Below are 19,629 nucleotides of genomic sequence, written 5' to 3' on the forward strand. Positions count from 1 at the left end.
AATGTAATTTTGGAACCTCTGATTGCCAAATTGCGTTGTCATGACGCTGTTCTTTGACTAGGTCCTCAATACCCCTTAGTTTGGGCGAGGCGGTTGATGCGACAAACCAGATGCCAATGAGAACCCATGCTTCGCCAGCGCTTCGAAAAATCGAAAAATCGTTTCAAATGCTTCTCGGGGAGTCAACCTCAATCATAAAGGTGTCAAAAACAACATAAACCCATCGTAGAAGGCCTGAGGACTGCCCCAAGTGTCGTCCCTGTAACTGCGGCCTACCAGCTTGGAACTTAGCATGCTACCAGTCAATGGCTCTCATACCACCATTTCAGACTACAAAGAATATTCCTGTGCTCTAATTATCAGAATCAGTCCTGAAGTGAGTTATTACTGGAGCAGCGTGCATTATCTCTTCCCTGTTCAATGTGCTTGATATGATCGGCTCCCGGAGCTCATGAAGCCCACGAAACCTCAGTAGTACGACCCATCAATGGAGAATCTGTGCACGCTAATTAGTAGCTATCTGTCTACCAATAGAGTCGCATTCGCAACTGGCAAAATGAACGGGACAGGAGTTCGTCGAAGCCGTTCACAAAACACGAAACAAGCTCACAAACTTTGTTCTCAATTGAGCACAAGAGAGACTCGATATGATGGCGGTGTATGGCATACATACTGTCACTTCAGATTGCAGTAAATGTCCCAAATCTGATATGATCGGAAAGGGGTTGATTCCTGTTGTTACAGGCGCAGCTTATATTTCCCCTCCCTTGGTTTAGCGTTTCCTGTAATTGTTCAATGTAGCTCATGAAATCCGTCAGTTTTCGACATTACAGCTCACTCATGATAGGATATACGCGGTTTCATCTACCAGGTTATCTGTGAAGGAGGTCGAAATTGCAATTGAGCCGATTGAACGATACACAGCGATCTTCTTTGTAAAGAATCACTAGACAGGAAACAGACTCACGGAAGTCCTTGTCAGGCGAGCATAAGCAAGATCTCATTCCTAGTTTTGCTACTCGCATTATACCGGTAAATGGCGTCCTTTACTGTAGAATTTCTATCCTGTAACAATACTGGCTTTAGACAAGGGGTAAATAATCATGCTCTCCCAGGTTAAACTGCGAAGGGCCATATAGCCAATTTTCTCAGACCAGAGATAAATGAATCAATCAACGCGATTGTACAATACGAGAAATAATCTATGCGAAATAATTAGTCGCGACTTGGACTATACTAAAACAACTTATACAAGACTATCGAACAACCGCGTCTATGCTAAGCGCAACCCCAGCCTCCCCCATCGCCATCCCCACCCTCAACCGCACCAAAGCCAATCCCTCGTAAACAAATACGTCCAGACCTATCAAAACGAATGCGATGCCGACCATCCGGGCCAATAGTCGCATTTCTGCACATCAATGACGTCTGTGGTAGCAGTCAGCACTAGCTAGCTAGTCCATTCATCTGCCGTCCACGGAACACACGGCTCCAATCAACTTTCGGTAGTCAGCACGATGCAGCCTCACCAAGGCGACTATATAACAGCTCATCGTGCCCTCTTCTTCTCAGCTCGAATCATTCAGGCTCAATCTCTTGTAATGGCGCTTTTAAAGTCTCTTGTCCTTTTTGGACTGTTGCAATTCGTCAACGCTGCGGCGACCAAATCATCTGCCGGCAAGATAAGCTGGGGGGATTGTCCGACTGGAGTTCCACCGGGTGTTGACTGTGGAAAAATCAATGTCCCTCTTGCGTATCAGAGTGGAAATTCTACCTCTGCCAAGGGAGATGATACCGTTGAGCTGGTCTTCACCCGCTTGAACCATACTGGCAAAGGCGAGAAACATGGTGTTTTGTTCTACAATACCGGTGGACCTGGTGCATCTGGAGCTGTCCTCGTTGCTGGATCGCCATACGTCTCAGCGATTTCTTTCTCGGATGAACTTCGTGATGCATACGATATCATCGGTCTTGACCCCCGTGGTGTTGGTATAAGCAGTCCTGTACAATGCGATCCCAAGGTCTTCAACAAGAGGGTCAAGACTTTCGTTACCACGGATGAAGAGTACGATGCGCTGTTCAACTACAGTCGAAGCGTGGGTGAGAGCTGTGCCAACCTCACTGGTCCTCTTATCAACCATCTCGACACTGTCCATGTGGCAAAGGACCATGAAGTCGTGCGCAAAGCTCTTGGTGTCGAGAAGTTCAACCTTCTAGGCCTCTCATACGGCACACTCCTCGGTGCAACATATGCATCTCTATTCCCCAAGTCCGTGGGTCGCATGGCTCTCGACGCAAACGTGGACCACTCCCAGTCCGAGATAGCAACCCTCCTCGCGGAAGCAACCGCCTACGAGACTGTCCTCGACCAATTCTTCAAATGGTGCGATAAGAACTCAACATGCGCGCTTCACGGGAAGAATTCCAGTCGCGTTTGGGATGAAACTCTCGCTCGTGCTGATGCCAAAGCTATCCCTGCACCAGGTTGCAACGGGACATGTCGCTCTGACGTGACCGGTGAAGAAATTCGATACAATGCACAAGAGCTTCTGACCTTTGTTGATGTGAACCTCGGCTCTGGTACGTGGGCTACTCTTGGAGATGCTATTCTGCAAGCTAGCAAGGGCAACGCCACTTTGCTGTCGACTTCAACTCCTAGTGGTAAAGTCGTGAACAATCCTGGCGGTTCTCCATATAGTTACCTTGCCATCGGATGTCAAGACTGGTTGCACAAGTCCAAGACCTCTGTGGACTTGCGCCAGAAGCTCATCAGCGGTGTGACGTTTGCTCCCAGAACAAGGGGTGCCACGCAGACGTATTACTATGAGAGTACATGCATCGGTTGGCCTGCACCGTTGACGAATCCACAAGGGCCTTTGGCGGATGGTATCAAGGATGCTCCTACTATTCTGATTGTTGCTTCGGTGTATGATCCTGAGACGAGTCTTACATGGTCTGAGGGGGTAAGGGAGCAGTTGACGCATAGAGTGAGCATTACGAGGAATGGAGCTGGACACACAAGTCACTATCTCGGAGGCGATACTAGTAAGGCCATTGATAGGTATTTGGCTACCGGAAAGCTGCCTAGAGATGGTACAGTCTACAGAACTTGAGTTCCAGTCAATGTTTGAAGAACTGATGATGGTCAGATGGTGTTAATGATGGATCAGAAGTGATCGAATGTATTTAATTCTGACATATCTCATAAGCATCGCACATATATATACTAACACATACGACAACTACATGACAACTAAGATCAAGAATGCCCCGCCCATGCTATTGTGGATTCAAACAAGACGCAAGTGCCTCTACTTGAGGCTGTTGCTATTAATAGCACCGAAGACTGCATGCCTCCGTGATGTACGTATGTCGCTAGTCAAACTGTCCCCAGACAAACTGGGCTAACCTGGGGGTCCCTCCCTGCATCAGATCGCCCATCTAGCTCCTTAGTTCAGCCCTACAGACTGGCGTCATCCTCATGCAGCGCTATAGTGAGCTCTTGAAAGCCGATCACAGTAGATGTTACCCTTCATCGCCACGTCATGTCCTTCAACGAAGTAGCGAAGCACCGAGCCGAGGTTCGTAACACAAAGAGAATCCTTCGCAATCTCTTCATTTCCAATCTCCGAGCGCATTTCAAAGCACGTATCACATCTTTTGTAATGGAACCAGAAAATCTCAATCCGTGTAACAAAGGATCCACAGTCCGGCCTCGGTATCCCACCAACTCCGAGAAAAGCGGGTTTCAACTTTCCGCCGGCGCCGACCTGATTACGTGAGCCGCTGATGCGATCACGTCGCACAACGAGCAAAGAGCTTCACTTATAAGTCGACAGGGTTGCCCCGAACCATTCCCTATACAGCCCCATCCATCAGATATCATCTTACGCACCATCAATATGACAAAGTTCAAAGTTACTGTTACTTCCGACACCGTCTGCCCTTGGTGCTATGTCGGGCGCAGACAGCTCCAGGCTGCGCAGCGCCTGTGGGAGCAGAAGTACCCCGACTCAAACGACACTTTCGACATCAGCTACAAGCCTTTCCAGCTGGCGCCTGATTGGGCCCGAGGTCCTGCATCGAGCATGTCCAAAGAAAAGTTCTACCTCGAGAAATTTGGAAGAGACCGCGTGGTCAAGATGCACCAGCATTTGAAGGGTGTCGGAGAGTCCCTCGGAATCGACTTCAAGTTCGGTGGACAGACTGGAAACTCGAGAGATTCGCACCGACTGGTCCAGCTTGCCAAGAAGCACGGCCAGGATGCCGAGAGCAAGGCGCTCGATGGGCTTTTCGCTGCGTACTTTGAGAAGAACGACGACATTACCAGCTACGACACCTTGAGAAACGTGGCTGTCGAGGCGGGAATCCCCGAGGATGAGTTCCAGAAGGCTATTGTCGAGAGCGACGAGGGTGGCCCAGAGGTTGACAAGCTTGCGGGCGAGGCACGATACAGCGGTGTCAGTGGTGTGCCTGACTTTGTTCTTCAGGACCGGTTCCGACTCCATGGCGCCAACGATCCGTCGACATTTGTGAGCGTTTGGGAGAAGATCAAGGCGGCTGAGCTGTAATCGGGTCAATCGTAGGGGTGATCAGATCAATCGCTTGGGGTGGTCAGATTGAAACAAGACTTCTGTGCGCTTCTCGAGGACATCGTTCCAGAGGTGTTGGCCTTGAAAGCCAGGGACATAGAATAGTAATCCGATTTCCTGACTCGTCCACCAACTTGCCCTGTCCATATTGCCTGAGCCCAGTACTAAATACTCGTCGTCAACGAGAGTCATCTTGAAGTGACTAACGACAGGTTCGTCTTCTTGGTCGCGTCTGGCGTCGAGTTGCTTGTAGTAAAAGATCTCCAGCTTGCCGGGCGCAGGCGATTGCGCTTCAGTATCCGATGATCGTGGCTGGTTGACAAGAGCATTATATCTCTGGACAAACTTGCGCAAACACCAGGATGTCGTTGTGCCAGCCGTGACTAGCTGTTCGATTAGCATCATACCCTTGCTGGTTCTGATCTGAACATCGACTCCACGTGCGAGCGCGTCCAACAGACTCTCAACGACAGGCCAAGAAGTGACGTTAGGAGTGAGGATGGTGATCCGTCGCTGTGCGTTGTTGAACAGAGTAAGAAGTGCTGCGTTCAGAGGCGTCATTGGCGGATTTGTCTGCGATAGGAATGGGAAGAAAGAGAACCGAGGGTTCCGATGATGCGGCGAAGGGAGAAAGATGGTCGGAACTGGGCCAGTGGCAGGAAAGTCAATGGACTGTGTTGCCGACACTTCACTGTTGGCTTGTAGTCGATCTGGCGCTCTTTGATCAATCTGCACATCCTCTTGCGAGTCAGATGGCCGTGGAAGTTCGTCATTGTGTCCCCAAACGCGATCATAAAACGCCAACAGACGGTCAACAATGGCACCCTCGACCTCGACGCAACCCTCGAACCATCGCTCCCAGCTGACGTTACAGCTTGGGACCCAGGCTCTCTTTCCGTCGACGATCACAAACTTTGGGTGCATAACGCTCAGCGGCGTGAAGAAGATGCTCTTCACAGTAAGGTCGATATTGGCATTCTGTAGCAATTGCTGGTCGGGCAGGCCCAGCTTAGGCCATTTTGACGGCTCATAGATATATCCCTCTCGAGAAGCAGGGTGGAATAGTTTCTGAAATAGTCCAAATGATGAGAACCCTATCGTAATCCGTAGAGGTTCCTTGACGTTGGCTTCAATACGCGCCGTCGCAAGCTTCTCGAATGTGTCGCGTATAGCGTCCAGTGAGGGTGAGGCAGCCCAGTAGCAGGTGATCAATTGAACCGAGTATTTGGCGCTGAGAATTGCTGGTAGAAGAGCGCGCGTGTATATAGAGTGGCCTGTTCCAACGTATAATTTCTTGGGTGAACTGGTGGTGATGAGGGAGTCGATATTATTGACGTAGTAGCTTGGAAAGTCATCTTGTTGCTCGTCGCGTCGCGATTGGAGAAGTTCTTTCCATGGTCGGACAAAAGATTGAGGGAAATCTGTGACTTCTGTCATTATAATTACTTTGATTAAAAGATAGAGTTAATTATATTGTGCTAAGATCAAGTTAGAATCGGGGAGGGTGAAGATGAGATGAGAAGGTTAGCGGTTTACGGGAGGGAACACTCAAGACCTCGATCGTAAGTGATAAAAATATTAGCCTAAGTTTCGGGGAGTCTCTGTAAAGTTTATTTTGGCATCCTATTCTAAAGTCTTATGTTTTCTTGCTTCTTGAGGGGCGCCGCTGATGACGCGGAGAGCTTTGGCGATGCCAAGCAATCCACTTTATACGAGGCTATAGAGTCCGGGGGAATTATCCAGTAGAGGTACATTTATTTGAGTTACAGTTTGAGTCATAATGTGAATAACGGCACAGCTAACAAAGATGTAATGATTGTGTAAAGTCAGTTGGTTCAAAGCTGAGGCACTGTTCCACAACTAAGTTAGGTTTCAGCGGGTTTGTTCACCGGTTCCAACGGGATACAGCGTCAATTAATGCGCAGCAAACACTATTCAACAACGACAAGCAGCGCAGAAAAGATGAAATCAATTAAAACAAACAATATATCATCAAGCAAACGACGCTGTATCTCACATTCAATTGACACATCTCAATAAACCACGGCATTGGTAATCTCCACGACTCGCTCACCGCTTTCAAGCTCCCCGGCAGAATCCCCCACCACAGACACCTCCTATCTTAGGTTCCCATGGCGCTCCAACAGACTTTCCCATCACCCAACCCAAACACCCTCAAACCGCGACCATGTTGTCAGGTGTTCTGGTCTTCAACCAGAAGGGCGAGAACCTTATCTTCCGCGCCTTCCGGAACGACTGTCGTCCTCGCCTCGCAGACGTCTTTCGCATCCAGGTCATCTCCAACGCCCAGGTCCGATCGCCAATCCTCACCCTCGGAAGCACAACGTTCAGCCATGTCAAGCATGAGAATATCTACCTCGTCGCCATTACGAAGAGCAATGCAAATGCCGCTCTTGTGTTTGAGTTTCTCTACAGGTTGATCCAGCTGGGCAAGGGGTACTTTGGCAAGTTTGATGAGGAGGCTGTCAAGAATAACTTTGTCCTGGTATATGAGCTCCTAGACGGTATGTTCTGCTCCAACCACTCTGCACTGCAATGGCGCTGACGTTCTTAGAAATTATCGACTTTGGATACCCTCAAAATACAGAAACAGACACCCTCAAGATGTACATCACCACCGAAGGCGTCAAGTCCGAGGCCCGCGCCGAAAACACCTCCAAGATCACGATGCAAGCCACCGGAGCCCTCTCCTGGCGCAAGGCAGACGTAAAGTACCGTAAGAATGAGGCTTTCGTCGACGTGATCGAGGACGTCAACCTGCTCATGTCCGCCACCGGCGCTGTCCTGCGCGCAGACGTTACGGGCCAGATCATTATGCGCGCTTACCTTTCCGGCACGCCCGAGTGTAAATTTGGCCTCAACGATCGTCTACTTCTCGATAACGATGGGTTGCTGAGCCTCCCGAGCGGAAATAAGATGGGTACAAAGGCGACAAAAGCAGCGGCTGGTAGTGTCACTCTTGAGGATTGTCAATTCCACCAGTGTGTTAAGCTGGGCAAGTTCGACGCCGACCGTATCATCAGCTTCGTTCCTCCCGACGGTGAATTCGAGCTCATGCGATACCGCGCCACCGAGAACGTCAACCTCCCTTTCAAAGTCCACGCCATCGTCAACGAAGTCGGTCGATCAAAGGTAGAATACAGTATCGGTGTCAAAGCCAACTTCGGCTCCAAGCTCTTCGCCACAAACGTCGTCGTCAAGATCCCAACGCCTCTCAACACCGCAAAGATCACCGAGCGCTGCACGCAGGGCAAAGCCAAGTACGAGCCCAGCGAGAACAACATCGTGTGGAAGATTGGTCGCTTCACCGGTCAGAGCGAGTACGTCCTCAGCGCCGAGGCTATCCTGACGAGCATGACGAACCAGCGCGCGTGGAGTCGACCGCCGCTGAGCATGAACTTTAGCTTGCTCATGTTTACGAGTTCGGGACTGTTGGTACGATATCTTAAGGTGTTTGAGAAGAGTAATTATTCGAGCGTCAAGTGGGTGCGGTACATGACGAGAGCAGGATCATACGAGATAAGGTGAGTACTTCTTGTGCGCTTGACAAACACAGCTAACAGGGCAGATTTTAAATGCATATAAGTGGTAGAACATGTACGGCGTTATGGTATATCCCGGCAAAAGTCGAGCGGGCTGTTTCTTTAGCATCAAACCATTATCCAGTTTCTGTCCCTCCGTGATCACTCATCCTCAACTACCAAGACTCTGACGCCTTGAAACTTTCCTCTATCTTCGCCCTCTTGTTGACTCTTGATCGCAGTATCGATCAAACATGCGAAAATGTACGATGGATGTTCCTCCTCCCATCCCAGCGCCGCAAGGTTCCGCGCTTCGACGTAGCGTCTCGATATTGCATGCACGATATCCCCAGGTCTCTCCTGATCATCCGTATTCTTCGTCCGCAGACCTCTCCAAAGCGCATCCGGGCTCCGAATCTCGCCCATCTTGACGTTCTGTCTACCACACTGCTTACACCTCCCCGTGCACTCATCCACGAGGTATAGCACCTCCAGACCCTTCTGGATCGTGCAAGCGAAGAATGCAACCTCTTCAAGCCCTAGCTCGCCGTACAACCCTGTCGCCCACGTTTCGGAAACGTCGATTGCGACCTTTTTGGCATTCTGTAATGCCGTGGCTATTTCCGGTGACCATTGGTTCTCGAGGATGTCTTTGATTGGCGGTGGTACGAGGAGCGTTTCCGTAGCGAGGTCGTTGTGGTCGGAGGGCTCTTCCCGGAAGCGAAGCATGAGGACGTCGGATGCAGGGATAGAGACCTTTTGGGCTCTACCGGGGAGACTGATCTCGTTCATACCCTGTCTGGCCTCTATCTCTCTGACGGTTTGTTCGGCGAGGCGGCTGATGAGTCTTGATGTGGCTGTTGCGTGGTACACGCTTGGGTCGAATGCAGCCTTTGACCTGACATTCTCGAGACGGTCGAGAAATACCATCTTTTTGTAGTTGTTGAGCTTGGCTTCTCCAGCTTTATCCTTTCTCTGCGTCTCGAAAGCTCTTTCAGCACGTTCGTCACCCTTCCAAGATGGAAAACAGACGTCAAAGATGTGCATAGCTGGGCCGGGGTGCGTGTAAGTCTGCCATATCTTCATCTGCAACTCCAGCGGGAGATTGCCAAAGTGTTTGAAGGCCATTTTTATTCACAGTGGTTGATATTGAGTGAGGAACACTCATCGATATTTATCTTTCTTCATAGAAGTCTTGGTCTATTTGTATTTGCTGGTGTTCTGACCACCAACTGGGATATATCACGTCAGCCAGTCTCAGCACTAACAGAGTAAATGATATGAATGGGCAACTAAGTATCAAGGCTGATCTTAGATGTTGAGTCTTGACAAATGAAGCCGTCAAATGCAAATACTGTACGAAAATATTAAGTGTGCCGAGGATATTTGTGTTTGGCACCTCACCCTACACACTGAGACTGTGAGATATTAGATCGTGAGATGCGATGTCAGCAACTTCAATCTTATCGGCGCTTACCATCAAGTGCGTTGGCGATACGTATTTGTGTTGTGTCGCTCTCGGCCGCTCTGCCATCACAACGTATCGCAGTGCTGTCAAGATTTGAGGAGCCTGGGGATGTCGCGGCAACCTTGGTCCTGTCACCCATCCCCTGGGTGGTCAAGCTACGTTGTTGTCTTTTGAATGACCGAGTCTACATTCTCTCCGTGCTTCGAACGTTGTGTAAGGTAAGTCGTCTAGACATGCCTCCTGTAATGTGATGGTGAAGTCGAGATCGATACAGCCTACAAGTGATGGTTCGCTGAACCTTCTACCGCCAAGTCCTTGAAAGCTGCTGGGACTGTCGACAAACCTGAACTGGATTTGTATGTTCCACCGGGTCTCGTTCTTGATGCATCGGCTAACTTGATCATCTTCTGTACCTGATCCATCCTCACTTGCCTCTTGTCCAGTAAAGATGTCCTTGGCTTCAAGTCAAAGCGACCCCTCAACCAGTCTTTCGTACGTTGTGCCTACATCCTCATAATCGGTGCGGCTCGTTTGAGACCGGTTGCCCATGCAGGAGTGACAGTTCAGCAACAGTCAGTGCCCAAGTCACAGCTGCCGAGATATCTCGTGTCTTTGGCTCGTCAGTATCAACAATATGGACGGCAAATGAGTGTTGATACACCTTCCTGATTCGGTTTCCCAACGTCTCGAGTATATGGGTGTGTTATTCAAGATGGATGGCGCGAAGTATGTAGAACCAATGAGCTGGCGATTGCAGCTTGCCAATTACATCATTTGGAGAATGCTCCGAGAACCACGAATTAAGAGTTTGGTCTTTTCTTCGATCTTTCTTCAGCTCTATTAGTTATCGAGGCCAGAGTCAGCTGCTTCCTGCTAGTCACTACCACGAATGACAACAAATTCGTTGACAAGGTCTATCAGCCTCCGAGGAACACAGATGATATCGAGAGGTACTGCGGTACTTCTCTTTCATTGGAACGGCAGTTACAGAATATCCTTGTCTCGATGATCAGACTTCGCTTGGGCGTACGTCCCCCGGGGAGCCGGAGGTGGGATCCGGTGGGGTGGTGTCGCGGAGTGTCGCTTGTTGTAGCATACAAAGTGATAGTACCCTTGCATGGTGAATAAATAGCTCTTGCGGCGCTGTTGAGGAGGTATATGTCCCTGATGTTTGAGCTTGTGAGACTGTGGTGTTGTTGCATCGTGGTCGGAGGAACTCAGCCATTGGTGAACATCAGACCATTCCTCGGAACCTCGAGTATACTCGGATAACTAATCGCGATCCTGCGATCCTCGGATTAGCGTAGTTGATGTTCTAGAATTGCGGTTGTGTATCGTGGCCATGAGGCCGGGTGTGATACAGACGGTAGCAATATTCAGCCTCAGCAACTAGCTCTGCGCCTTTAATCCAACCTGCTCAGATGTAATATCCACTGATTATCGATACTATCTTTATACCTTCCTGTTTTATTCATTGCGTGATGGACCTGTAGCCATTCATATAGACCTGAGCGTAAGGACTACACTTCTGAACTCCGTTCTAGACCAGACACTCGCCAGGCAAACGTCATAACGCATCCAACTCCAGTTTTAATATTCTCCGACGGACGTTTAGTCTCGATATATAAGCGCTGACTAGTTAAGCCATCTATCCATCTACCAAAAGAGTTCCGCACCCCGAAGAGATATCTGCGGAATAACAGTCCAAAGACCAAGACTCCGACCACGCACTATATCGGGATTCGATCTGCTTGATTGGCCCTGTCTTCGGCTATAAAAACCCACGCTGATCCAGAAATTCCCGTGCCCCAACCAACATGGTCAGGGCAACACAACCACGAGAAAGCCATGTGTTTAGTGAGACCTGAGTAAGCCCCGGGTCCTGCTAGCTTCCGCCCCAACTAGAGACGACGACTTGTAAACAAAATCTTGCTTTTCCGCGGGATATAGTGACATCGGCTGTTATCGTTTATCGCCAAGAACGATACCACTGTGAAATGATAATATTAAAATGGTTGACGTGGTAATATTGAAAGTGTTGATGGGGGGGAGCAATTGCTCCTTGTGACCGAACCGAGAAAAAATGACAAACGCCACGAGATTTCCACGAGGATCATCGTGTGAAACTAGCCAATTTAATTTAGGTGTCACTCTTGGGCATCAACGGGATCAGTTCATTTTTCTCTCTGATAGAGTTGATCACTCCTATTTGCGGAGAACCCTCGCGTCTAACTCTCAACGCCGAACAACTGGGCCATTAGTTAACCCGGGGCCTCGCTTACAGCTCTCTTGAATTAAGATTTCGTCGCACCATGACTGTTTAAGCAATGTTCCACCGGTTGCTTTCGGTCTGGTCCAATTGGTTCTGCTGGTCAGTGCTGAAAAAATAGTGTCATGCCTCCTTCAGCCCTATGGGTTGGTGGTGGTTTTGGTATAAGCGACGGTCGGGACCCTGCAGTTGGCTCGGTTCGTGATACGATTGAGCAAAGCATAAAGAGGCCGGGCCTCTCGTCTCTTGTCTGTTTGAGTTTGTCTGGGGTTGAGTGTTGTTAGACATTAAGTGGTTCATCAATCAGTCCACTGTTTGTACTTGTTGATAACAGTCCGTCCTTGGCCGTGGTTCTTACAAGACTTGCATCTTCTTCAATGGGTGGCCTTCCGTTACGCTCTTTTATTATTACTTATCTGATGGAAACATTACTGGTCACATCGATCGCGCATACATCTCGTCTAGACCTGCATATCCTTTCTGTCTTGACCAATAACGACCTACATAGACTGTGATATCATTCACCAGCACTCTCGCTCCCAAGTCCAGCCTGATCCTCCTCTGCTCTACATACAGATCACGTCACCTTGCTTCTCCCAGCAAACACTCACTCTCGCCTCCCGATCACGCAGCCAGATTCCTTCTACTCGATCGTATTCCCAGCAGCTGAATCACCCTCCTGAGACATACATGTGTGCCACAGCAATGTGTATCGCCCACTACCTCCACTACCACCATGTGCCCCCTTGCTACCGCCCAACAGGCCTGAACTACTACTACTCGTATTGCGCGGCTGCTTACTACGATCCCGTCACCAGCCGGCCCCTCGCACCGTGTGGCAGCGTCTCGACCAGCTCTCCCCGCGGAGATCCCAGCGATCCATGTACCATGAGCCAGTGCCTGATTGATCCGGGCTGTCGCTCTGGAGCGTGTCGACTCGCTGATCTCAACGGGCAGTGGAAGTGCTGCATGTGTGGGAGGCGTGGGAACTTTGACTGCCGATGCTTCAATTCTCGATCTGCAGATGTGAGGATGTACTGCACGCACCAGGTTTGCGAGAACTGTACAGCCGACGAAACTTGACGAGGCGAGACCTCGAGGCCGATATTCTTCGGCCCTCCTCATGGGTTTTGAGTTGCAGCTGATGTCTCAGCTGCATATAGTCCGACGCTGTGGACGGCTGCAGGTGTAGCCCACGAAGCCACATGTGCGAATTCATGCAGGCTACATCTCATGGCGTTTCCATTCCGGCAGGTCTATTATTATCCCATTTATTCTTGTTTCTTGGTTTGCTGACTACATGCAGATTTGATCGTCATGTCGCCAATCTCGGTGATTCACGAAGCATCGACGAACTTCTGCAGATGAGAAGGAAGATCATGGAATCAAGGACGGTTGAGTAACACTTTTCCGGCACGAGTATCAATAACCGATTGAGGTTTCACAGTACGATACATTCCGAGGGTCGCCTTGTTCATGACATGTCTGAGGAGATACTTTCTCCTCTTACGATATATCACAAACTCGCGGTCATGGTGGAATCACACTCGTCAGCTATACTACAACCCCCAAGCCGACTTGCCATACACACTTCCGAGCTCCTAACTCCGCCCGCCTGGCACCGATACTCATGAGTATCTCGAGATTTTTGCAGCCATGTCCGCCCTCGGGTTCTATCGCGGTTGGAGTTGCGCTGATGGCATCTTGATGGAAGGGAAAGGAGAGCCGGTTGAGAAATTTAGATCGGAAAAGCTGCAAGATATTTGGGAATACATAAAACCCAATATCTCTTGCTGCGAGGATGTGATTGAGATTGCAGTTCGCCATCACAACAAAGCAATGTCAACAGCTGCAAGTCCAAGTCCAAGTCGAAGAAGAAAACTCGTACAGAAAGTCAAACATCATGTGCCATCGAATCACCTTCCGTCTCGCATGCGAGCATGTCTCAACACACATAAGTTACTGTCCAGTCGGCCTCTCTCACCGCCGCCCCTGCAGCAGCACGACCAAGCAGACCGTCCCATACCCTCCGCCGTCGGGCTACACGCTGCCCAAGTGCCCACTCGCCGACTGCCCCTTTGAGGCCAAGAACCAGGCCTGGGACTGCTGCTGGTGCGGCAAGACGTGGAATGTTGGTGGGCGGTGCAGTTGTGTCATGATTGGCGAGGGGGGCACGTATCGGTGCGAGCATATCTGCTGCAAGTCGTGTATTGCCTCGAGAGATTATTTCTCCTAACTTGGTATGCGATGCGAGGAGGAGGAAAAGATACCCTTGGGATGGTGAATCATGAGTCGTTTCTAGGAGAAGTTCGTTGGAGATAGTTAGTTTGTCAACACGTTTACCACTCTACTCTCATATCTCCGCCCAAGTGAGACTCTATGTCATGTTCACGTCACGATCTCCTCAACGATGCCCCTTCGGCTCCCCATCCTCAGGTCAACAGGCATTATCCCAGTAAATCAGTTCATATCCGCATCAACTCGGAGACTTGCCTCGTGACCATTGGCTTCTCGTCAAGTCCTCCCGAGGCTGACATGTTCTGTTTCACCAGATCACGTCTGCCTGCATTAGACCACCAGGGGTCTAAATCGAGATGTGAACAAGGACGGATGGGATGCCTCGATCGCGCTGGGGGGGCTCGTAGAAACACAAGATCCCGTGCCTTTGTATGGGTTGTAGGTGTGAATGTGCTGCCCCGTCGACCGAGTACTCGGTGCCAAGGTCTCCCGGCCGGACCAACCTCATCTATTACCAATAGATACCAGGTACTCTCGATTATTCGTGCTCTTACACCAATACCGTCGTCACTCTCATCCACACCAGATCAGTAATCGTAAAACCAGAGTACCGGGTTCATCACATCTCATCACCATCGATCTCACAATCTCAATGCTGTGCGACCACACTATCTCCCACTACGACAGCCTCATTACCAGGCTCTCACCTGTGGCGTCCTATAAATGGCCTCGAGTCCCGTTACACAAGGACCCATCAGATCACACCCCGAGACATTGGGCCATGTAAATTTTTTCATGTCTCTGCCTCATCGGAGACTTGATCATGGAAATGCAAACGCAAACGCACACTCCCGATGATGCTGCACTCGAGGACACGATCGATGGGGCTGCGCTGCTGCAGACGCCTCAACCCAGAGCGTGCAAATTGTATGGATAGACTCGAGATGTGCATCTCTTGGTCTCTGAGTATGAGAATTGCTTCGCTGAGGGGGAGGAACTAGGCCTGCGGTTCCAAAGAGGTCGATCTGTCTAGTCAGTCTGGTCTGTTGGCGTATAAATAGTCCCCAAGATGAAGCTATCAGACCAGGTAGAAATCCTCAGAGATAACTGCTTCTCCTCCAGAGCAAGAATAACTGCTTCTATTCTCAGGAACAAAAAGGACAGACAGTCACAATGTGTCACGGACATCCTCGACACCATCCCTGCGCCCACACATCCATCAACTGGCACTACTGCCCGTCGGCGCTCATCGATCTCGAGACGGGTTATGAGACGCCGTGCAGCAACATATCGTTCGCGGCGGCCCAGCCCACGACGTCCGACTGCCCGCTCCAGAACTGCCAGTTCAAGAGCAAAGGCGGGAGCTGGACGTGCTGCTCGTGCCAGCAGGGCCCAAACACTCAAGGATGGTGCACGATGCCCATGAGCAGAATGGCCATGAACCCCGAGTCTTTTTCTGTCGAGTCAGTTGAGACAACCTGTGATCACGGCTGTTGCAGCAAGTGTGTTCAATACGGTAGGTCCCTCAACCGATATCTGGTTTATGAGTGTAGAACTGACACGTTCAGGCTCGAGCCGTGATGCTTCGCCTGAGATGACCTTTTCTGAAATCCGGAAGGGGTCAGCGTCGCGCAAGTTCGGGTACAGCAGCGCCACCAAATCTCATCGTCGCGGATCAGCCTTTTCGCTTCCTGCGTCCGGGGAAGAGTCCACTCCGTCGCCGTCGACGTCAAAGTCGAGTTCCGCAAGCTCGGGATATAAGGTTGGGATGGAGTACACGTCGAGCAAGGCCAAGTCGAGCAAGAAGAGACACAAGAGTAAGCGATGAGTGGGTTATTCATTGGTAGTGATATATACACGAGTGGTGGTCATTGTGTGTGCATCTGGTGGTTTGGCTGTCATTGTTTTGTATTCCTGTATCAGCAGAGCGTCGTGTTTCAGTCTCGGCAGCTTATTGCAATAGACGTGGGTTTCACTCTTTTATCACAATATATTTATTCTCTTGACTACAGTATCTATCACATCATGATGAAGTCAGATATCTCTCTCTCACTGTCACCAATCCCAGCTCCGCTCACACACAGACTCGAATAAACTTTCAGGCCAAGCCACAGCCATGCCCAAATCAGTCCACCCTGCGGCCCGAGATGCGTTCCAAGCGAGGGGAAGCTATCGGCTCTTGTTGTCCCCTTCGGAAGACCCAGGCCAAAGGCCACGTGCGAAAGAAGCATCCGGTTCCCGTCATGCACCGTTTATCGTTCGTTGCGTTCGGGTCCTGATGAAGAACTGGACTGAGACGAGGCGAGGCGAGACAAGGGTTGATGATGATCTGCAAAAGTCTTTTTGGGTTTTGAGCTGAAACATGAGTCGACGGGTCTGGCGATGCGCTAGATTGAGATGGCATTTGAGGCCTGACAATCAATTACTACCAGTACCTATCAAGTCGGAATCGTCGGTCTTGAAGACTTTGACTTCTCAAGACATGTCGATAAGATACTTCATTCAGCCATGATCGTCGCCTTCAATTCCTCCATCTTGAAGCATCATCATCACTCATATCCACACGATTATGATGCATGGATAATGTCAACACCAAAATAGTCAGCGCCACATCAATCAATCAAGAGTCCTACTACCTACCGTCCGTCCCGTCCTAAACAAGTGCCATTCATTTAGTCAACGGCACCTCCGACGACGCCTCAGACCGACCGAGATGAATCGGGAACTCAAATCTTCAAACATAGTAGACTACTAACGTCAATCCTCGGATCTCGAACCGACAAGCTTTCAGTCTGACAGTAGGAGTACAACTGTGATGAGATGCATATCTGGCGTGTGATATCGGAATGGGCTGCCAGGCTACAGCAATACTAGATGTGATGTGCTATCGTCAGTTGAATACCACCCTCCCAAAATGTCACAGTCGTAATCCAACAGAAACCACGTGTGATATGTATGATCGACATCGCCCATACCTTACCCTTTCCCATGTGGAAATGACGGAACCAGGCTTGATTATCTCTCTGAAGGCATCGACAACCTCCAAGCCACTCATAATCGTCATCCAATCCCATCGCGTGGCTTCCACGTGAGCTGGCGTTCCGTGATGGATGCATCTAGATCAACACATTCCAATCAAGATTGTCCAGATTGCCCTTACCCTCTCCCTCTCTTTGGTGTTTTTATCTCACGTAGCATTTTTCGCCCCTCCCTCTCCCTCCCCTGAGGCACAGGGAAACATTAACCTGGTGGCCACGAGTTCAAATGCAGACCATACATGAGATTTCAGGTGGAGGGTTGGGTTGGGTTGGGGCCTGGCCTGGGGTATTGTACGACTCCATTCGACGACCCTTGTGTTTTACAGGGCGGGACCGGTTCCAGGGGCAGTTTCTTCAGTGACTCCATCGTCCGTGGCCTGATCCTTGGATGTTTTGAAACGGCGCTTCTTGATACCATCGCAGTCTAATAGATGAAGACAGTCTGTGTCTACTGTGTTTTTTTGCATCATTTTGATTCGATTCTTCATCATCATACCATAATTTCACTTTCGTCCAGTGCAGTCTAGGCCCTGCAACTGAAGATCCAACCGCCAGCAGCCAACCCAAAGAATCAAAACCCCCCTAGCCCTCCTGTTTAAGGTAACTACCTCGGGTGCCACACCCCCTGTAAGCCTCCTGGCCTCCCCCCTCCAAGCAACCGCTGAGAACTTGTGCCTGGGCCTTGTGGTGCCTGTGCCTCTTTTCTGCTTTAATCTCCAAATCTCCTCTCTTCTCCCCTCTGATCCCTCCCCCTTGCCCTCTTTTTTTTCCCTCTCTTTTTTAGATCTGTCTCCATCTTGGTTATCCCTTTCATAATCTGACTTTTTTAAGCTTTCTTCTCTTCTCCATTTTTGACAGGAAAAAAGAAAAACTCGTGAAGAGACAAAAAGAAGAGACACGGACGCTAATATAATCGACGACAAAGCGCACGCAGTCAATTTAAATTAACTTGGGTGCCTTTACATATAGCTCCGTCCCGTCTTTCACTACCTATCAACTATTACGTCTAGCCAACCCACTTTCTCGTCTTCTCTCTCTTTCTCTGGCTTCCGTCTCTTTTCTCCTCTTCTTTTCGAAACCTCCTCCCCTCTTACGCGGTTTCATAAATCACCTATAGTACCCGCAACTCACCGTCGCATCAAACATCACCATGCCTGCTTCCTTGGACTCTTCCCGGCCCATCATGGCCCCTTCGGTATGTTATGACCGCTCGGATCTTCTTTTCCTTCTGTCTATCTCTCTCTCTATTGCGTATGGATTACACTATCCGTACACTACAGTCCAGTCCCTCTATTCCCCCCCTGTTCAAAGGCTTGGGACTTGTCCCGTCTAGTTCCGCCTCTAGTTTGGTGTCTGCCCACTTTGAGAGTGATGAGTGATGGGGACGAACGGGCCGGGAGGAGCGAGCGAGTGAGTAGAGAGAATGGATGCAGATGCGGATCGATGCTCTCGTCTTGTCTGTCCTGTCACCACTCACTTGCTTGTCTTGTCTTGTCTTGTCCTTTCAACTGAAATGTGACATCTTTGCCTCTCCGGCCGCTTGGTTCAGCCCATACTACCTTGCTCGTCATCCGTCTTTGTTCGCAGTGCACATCACTTCCACCTTGATACATTCCCCTGTCGCCTCACACGTCCCTCAGCCCAGCATTCTTTTATCCTCGTCCATCGTCTCGTCTCTTCCCAAAAACTACTTCAACCTCATACCTCTCCCAACCATGGCTAAGCCGTGGGTCTCGTCGCACGCTCACACCCAGCCCAACCACAACCGTCAAGCCACCAAGGAAAAGGACCAACCCGCTGACTCTACCTCCAAGAACCGCAACTCGGTCCGCTTCAGCACCTACAGCATGGCTCCCTCGCTGTCTCCCACCGTCGGCACAACCGACTCTGCTCACGCCGAGATCCGCGACATCGCTACCGGCCTCGACCGCATGGAGAACAAGGCTCTCTCCTCCCAGCGCGTCACCCTCACCGACGAGAAGACGGACACCATGAGCAAGCTCGCCCTCGGTGCTAAGCTCGAGCGCGCTCTCGACCGAAGAATGAGCGGCCAGGACGCTGTCATGCGACCTCGTGGCCAGAGCCTCAACGAGAAGCTCAACGAAAAGGAGTAGAACCCAGAAAACAAGAAGAAGAAACAATCCCACCAAACCAAACAAACAAAGCAAATGTCTTGCGAATAAGATACCCCCCACACGCAAACGAGAATTCTTCTTTTATTTTTTATTACCGATATAAATCATCTCGTCTTTCTGGTCTTGATTTCCTCAGCAAACGCTTTGGTTCTATCGCTTTTTTCGCAAAGGAATGAAACACTGCGCCATGATCAACCTTCAGGGGGAAATTGGATGGAAATAACGAGCCTCAAACTCAGCCTCATCCCCCTAATTATACTCACCAAGCCCATCATCAACCCACGGCTCCTTTTCCACGAATTACACACACGGCATGCGGGAAGAATCTGGACTACGATCAGCTCTTG

The 19,629-nt window shown here is 50.0% G+C and overlaps 7 protein-coding genes across 7 annotated transcripts; 5 read left to right on the forward strand and 2 right to left on the reverse strand.

Annotated features, from left to right (window-relative positions):
* Positions 1-1,517: 1,517 nt before the first annotated feature.
* Positions 1,518-3,113, forward strand: FTJAE_7084 (tripeptidyl aminopeptidase; the record flags this gene model as incomplete). Its single annotated transcript, XM_037353764.1, has 1 exon — positions 1,518-3,113. One exon carries the CDS (start codon positions 1,518-1,520, stop codon positions 3,111-3,113), a length of 1,596 nt encoding a protein of 531 aa, XP_037205823.1.
* A 789-nt stretch (positions 3,114-3,902) lies between these two features.
* On the forward strand, positions 3,903-4,571 carry FTJAE_7085 (DSBA-like thioredoxin domain protein; the record flags this gene model as incomplete). The annotated part of the gene is made up of 1 exon (XM_037353765.1): positions 3,903-4,571. The coding sequence occupies one exon, from the start codon at positions 3,903-3,905 to the stop codon at positions 4,569-4,571; it is 669 nt and encodes a 222-aa protein (XP_037205824.1).
* A 21-nt stretch (positions 4,572-4,592) lies between these two features.
* On the reverse strand, positions 4,593-6,029 carry FTJAE_7086 (phospholipase d; the record flags this gene model as incomplete). The annotated part of the gene is made up of 1 exon (XM_037353766.1): positions 4,593-6,029. The coding sequence occupies one exon, from the start codon at positions 6,027-6,029 to the stop codon at positions 4,593-4,595; it is 1,437 nt and encodes a 478-aa protein (XP_037205825.1).
* A 751-nt stretch (positions 6,030-6,780) lies between these two features.
* Positions 6,781-8,141, forward strand: FTJAE_7087 (clathrin-associated adaptor complex medium chain; the record flags this gene model as incomplete). Its single annotated transcript, XM_037353767.1, has 2 exons — positions 6,781-7,117; positions 7,168-8,141. 2 exons carry the CDS (start codon positions 6,781-6,783, stop codon positions 8,139-8,141), a joined length of 1,311 nt encoding a protein of 436 aa, XP_037205826.1.
* Positions 8,142-8,296: 155 nt separating this feature from the next.
* Positions 8,297-9,262, reverse strand: FTJAE_7088 (multicopper oxidase; the record flags this gene model as incomplete). Its single annotated transcript, XM_037353768.1, has 1 exon — positions 8,297-9,262. The coding sequence occupies one exon, from the start codon at positions 9,260-9,262 to the stop codon at positions 8,297-8,299; it is 966 nt and encodes a 321-aa protein (XP_037205827.1).
* Positions 9,263-15,282: 6,020 nt separating this feature from the next.
* FTJAE_7089 (uncharacterized protein) lies at positions 15,283-15,937 on the forward strand (the record flags this gene model as incomplete). The annotated part of the gene is made up of 2 exons (XM_037353769.1): positions 15,283-15,625; positions 15,678-15,937. 2 exons carry the CDS (start codon positions 15,283-15,285, stop codon positions 15,935-15,937), a joined length of 603 nt encoding a protein of 200 aa, XP_037205828.1.
* Positions 15,938-18,297: 2,360 nt separating this feature from the next.
* On the forward strand, positions 18,298-19,261 carry FTJAE_7090 (uncharacterized protein; the record flags this gene model as incomplete). Its single annotated transcript, XM_037353771.1, has 2 exons — positions 18,298-18,342; positions 18,788-19,261. The coding sequence occupies 2 exons, from the start codon at positions 18,298-18,300 to the stop codon at positions 19,259-19,261; spliced, it is 519 nt and encodes a 172-aa protein (XP_037205829.1).
* Between the last annotated feature and the right edge of the window lie 368 nt (positions 19,262-19,629).

This window comes from Fusarium tjaetaba, assembly GCF_013396195.1.
Source record: "Fusarium tjaetaba strain NRRL 66243 chromosome Unknown NRRL66243_c0000140, whole genome shotgun sequence".
NCBI classification, from domain to species: Eukaryota; Fungi; Ascomycota; class Sordariomycetes; order Hypocreales; family Nectriaceae; genus Fusarium; species Fusarium tjaetaba.